Source organism: Drosophila eugracilis, unplaced genomic scaffold, assembly GCF_018153835.1.
Source record: "Drosophila eugracilis isolate 14026-0451.02 unplaced genomic scaffold, ASM1815383v1 contig_353, whole genome shotgun sequence".
Classification (NCBI taxonomy): domain Eukaryota; kingdom Metazoa; phylum Arthropoda; class Insecta; order Diptera; family Drosophilidae; genus Drosophila; species Drosophila eugracilis.
This window is the reverse complement of record NW_024573209.1, coordinates 385,246-388,765: the sequence shown is the minus strand read 5'-3', so window position 1 is coordinate 388,765 and position 3,520 is coordinate 385,246. Positions and strand designations below refer to the sequence as shown.

At 34.8% G+C, this 3,520-nt stretch overlaps 1 protein-coding gene across 1 annotated transcript; it reads right to left on the bottom strand.

Annotated features, from left to right (window-relative positions):
* Positions 1-958: 958 nt before the first annotated feature.
* Positions 959-1,298, bottom strand: LOC108110425 (kunitz-type serine protease inhibitor homolog alpha-dendrotoxin). Its single transcript, XM_017219492.2, has 2 exons — positions 1,220-1,298; positions 959-1,155 (listed from the first exon to the last, which is right to left on the bottom strand). The coding sequence occupies exons 1-2, from the start codon at positions 1,293-1,295 to the stop codon at positions 959-961; spliced, it is 273 nt and encodes a 90-aa protein (XP_017074981.2). The 5' UTR covers positions 1,296-1,298.
* Positions 1,299-3,520: the final 2,222 nt, after the last annotated feature.

Below are 3,520 nucleotides of genomic sequence, written 5' to 3'. Positions count from 1 at the left end.
AAATGTCAAAATGCATTGCGTGAGTTTTTCCTTGTAATTGCTTTTATTTCGATGGTGGTGGTGTGCTGATTAATTTGGGTGCAGCCTGGCGTCGGGGCGGGAAATTACGAAATTGTCTGGTATTTTAGGTTGCCAAAGTGTGTTGTTAAATAAAAAACAATAAAATTGTAAATATGAAATAAGGTATGAACCCCCCTTTACATGGGAATTAACTGGAATTTAAAAGCTGCCAAACGTTCTACAAAATTGCCCCTTAATTCTCATTTTTTCGATAGCTCCTACAAGGCAAAAAAGTCACAACTGCATACCTCTGTCTGGTACCAAGAAATACTCAAACTGACAACAACTTTAAAGCTCCACACAAACTCTTCCCTAAACAGAAGAGTACATATCCTCAACCGACTCAGACTAGGACACTCATACCTAACAAACACTCACTACCTTGACATATCAAAATACAACCATTGTGCAACATTCCTCATCTCTCAGGTGGACATCCATCATATTATTTTTACCTGCCCTACTCCCTCACCATGCAAAGATTCCTTTTCCTCTAAAATCCAGACCCAATCACCGCATAAGCCTCCCTTAATATCCTTAAGTTCCTGGACAACTCCCTAATCACCTGCCAAATTTAAACTAGCCGCGAGCGGAAGGCCTTAGCTGTTGTTACTAGCCTTATGTTAGTTCTTAGGTTTAACTAGCCTTAGATAAATAAATAATCTGAAATAATATGTTTAACCTGTAACTTCAAGGATTTGTTGTGATATTTTGAAGCCTGTAAAAAATATGTTTCCCCAAACCAACCAAGAAAAGAAATGATTACCTTCAAAAGTCAATTTATTAATTTTGAAAAACAAAAAAACAAGTAAATCAAATTTATCTTTGCAGTTAAATATCTTGGAAAATTATCTTTCATTGCGTTAGAAGAAGATCATTAAGAGGTCAATTGAATTCTTTAATTACGAATGCAGGACCTTTGACAGCCGACCAAAGAGCAATAGCGATTGTTGTTGCCGCCACAGCCGTGGTACTGCATTTTCAGGCACTGGTTGGTGGCGTGGTTATAGTACCACATCTCAGGATTGGGCTCACTTATACAATGGTGCTTCTGTCTGACACCTTCGTCCTTGCCGCCATGGCAATCCTGGAAGCCTATTTCAAAGAGAATTTTGTATTTCAGGTTTTTTTAAATTACGGTTTTTTAATATAAACTCACGAGGACGTCCATTGCACTGAGCAGAGCTGAGGGCCACACAGAGGACGAGGCAGCACAAGACCAAAAGGAATTTCATGGTTAAAGATTTCTTTTCGAATTAACGATTTGAACTGATTATTTAAAGAAATTACTGACGCATATATATAGGGCCATATCGGAAATAGCTACTACCAACTGCATTACCACGTGCCGAATTTTCAATATGGCAAAGACAATGCAAAGTATTTTCCATAAAACAGATATTTTAGCTGAACATTTGTTTTAGTTCAGTCAATAAGAAGTCGATGGGTCGCGTGTTTTTTGTTTTATTTTGCTTGTGCCAATTAACGAAAACAGAAAAATAAATATTATATGTTAAATTTATATGTTTAATAATTTAATTTTATAATTTTATAAGTTATAAAAAGGTCTTAAAACCTGAAATCCATTTTTAAAGCCTTTCCTGATCGTAGACTTTCTTTTTAAGTTCTTAATTGACCAAATAAATTAATAAGATTATCACTTAAAGTCAATCTGACAACTTTAATCAGCTTTTACCCACTTAATCAATAAATCTCATAAAAATAAAATCTGAAAGTGGACTTATAAAAATCCCCGGGATATGGCAGAATTAGCCAGGTTAATAAAATAAAATGAGCCATGTAACGCCCACCAGCCATTAAATGAACTTCAAAGCAGGTACCCTAAATGCGGGAGACAATCTTTAAGATCGACATAAACCCAAGCCTTGTGATGCCAAGCATCCATAAAGATCTCAATTTTATTGTCCATCATTTCTGGGCAATCGAAATCACACGACTTGTGGCACCGATTCGTCTGCCAACGCATGAAGTTATCGATATCTATATGGATATGGCACCGATGATTGATTGCCATTAGCGATTCATAACGGTTTCGCCTTTTTCTCTAACTGTGATTTACCATCAACTTGGCACTGGTGTGTGTGTCATCATCACATCAATCATACGCCCCGGCTGACAAAAGTTGAGCTCCAGATCCAGTGCAGCTGCCACGTTGCATTGTGGATACGTGTCTCTCCCGATGACTTTGAAGTTATAATAATGATGCTCTTTGTCTTCCATATAGGAGAAAGTTTGAGCAAGAATTTAAATTCAACTCATACGCCCACTACGATGGACAGTACTTGGAAAGAGTTTTCTTACATGGCTAAAGATCATCATCAATCTTTTTGTCAGTCTTTGGGATGTTTTTAATTAATTATTTGGGTTTTCTTTGTTTATATAAAACACTGCAATGTGACTTTTCAAAATAATTAACTTTTAGATTTCTTTTAATATGGAAATATCTTGAAAAAACTTAAAAATTGTTTAAAAAAATTGGTATAAATTGATGTTGGACGAAGTATTTGAATTCCCTTTCATTCTCTTTTTTAATATATTTTTTATTAAATATTTCCAACTCTTTAATATTGTTTATTCGCCTTTTTTCTGTACGAACTGTAGCTGTTCCTGTTGCCAACTGCTTTGCGAGATCCACAAAAGCTGGCCAAATTCTGTTGATTTATTTTATTGGCAGCTATTTGTCAAATTTCCTTAAACATATCTATTTCGTGGTTGTCTTTTCCTAATTTAGCAAAAGCTGAAAATTAGACAACTTTTGGATATAATTAAAAAATTTACTCAAAAGTTTGTTTCTCTAGAAAAGTGTAATTCCCCTTTTATTTCATAATTTTTTAACATTTTTTCTTTAACACCAAACTAAAAACTAGATTTTATATATTTTTAAGTAACTTTTAACTGACTTAAACTATTATTTTCGATTATTAGTCATTAATCATTTAATTAATTAACCATTGTTTCGTATTCTTTGTTCGTCTGCAGAATCTTAGACATTCCTAGCGCCGCTCGCATTAAAGTTTTTTATTGATTTTCAATATTTGTTTATATTGGATTTCTTTGTTTAGTGCCTCACGACTATACAAACACCTTCGGTGGGGGTGTGGGAAGTAGGGGGCCATTTATTTGAATGATTTGACAGTTCTTTAAGACGATTGAATCAACTCGTAAAAGTCGTAAGCATTTGAATTGCTCAAAAAAATACTATTAAATAATAATAGTTTGAGTACATGCTGTGCAAGCCAAGTTGAAGCTCGAAATTCTTGGAGTTAATGTCTTAATAATGTTGGCCCAGTCAGGAAATACGTAAGCCAGAACCGAAGAAGGGAGGGATATTAAAAAATGTTAAATGAATTTTCTTGATCGGCGGAGTTACAGAAGAGATTATGAAGCCACCAAAGGGCCTTCAAAATGACATTTCAACTGTGGGCCCTCGAATATGGGT

What these genes read in the sequence shown, in the direction of transcription:
- LOC108110425 (XM_017219492.2), bottom strand. Translation starts at nt 1,295, where the DNA reads ATGAAATTCCTTTTGGTCTTGTGCTGCCTCGTCCTCTGTGTGGCCCTC. An exon ending in TCAGTGCAATGGACGTCCTC is followed by an intron (nt 1,156 to 1,219) that starts GTGAGTTTATAT and finishes TCTTTGAAATAG; the next exon opens with GCTTCCAGGATTGCCATGGC.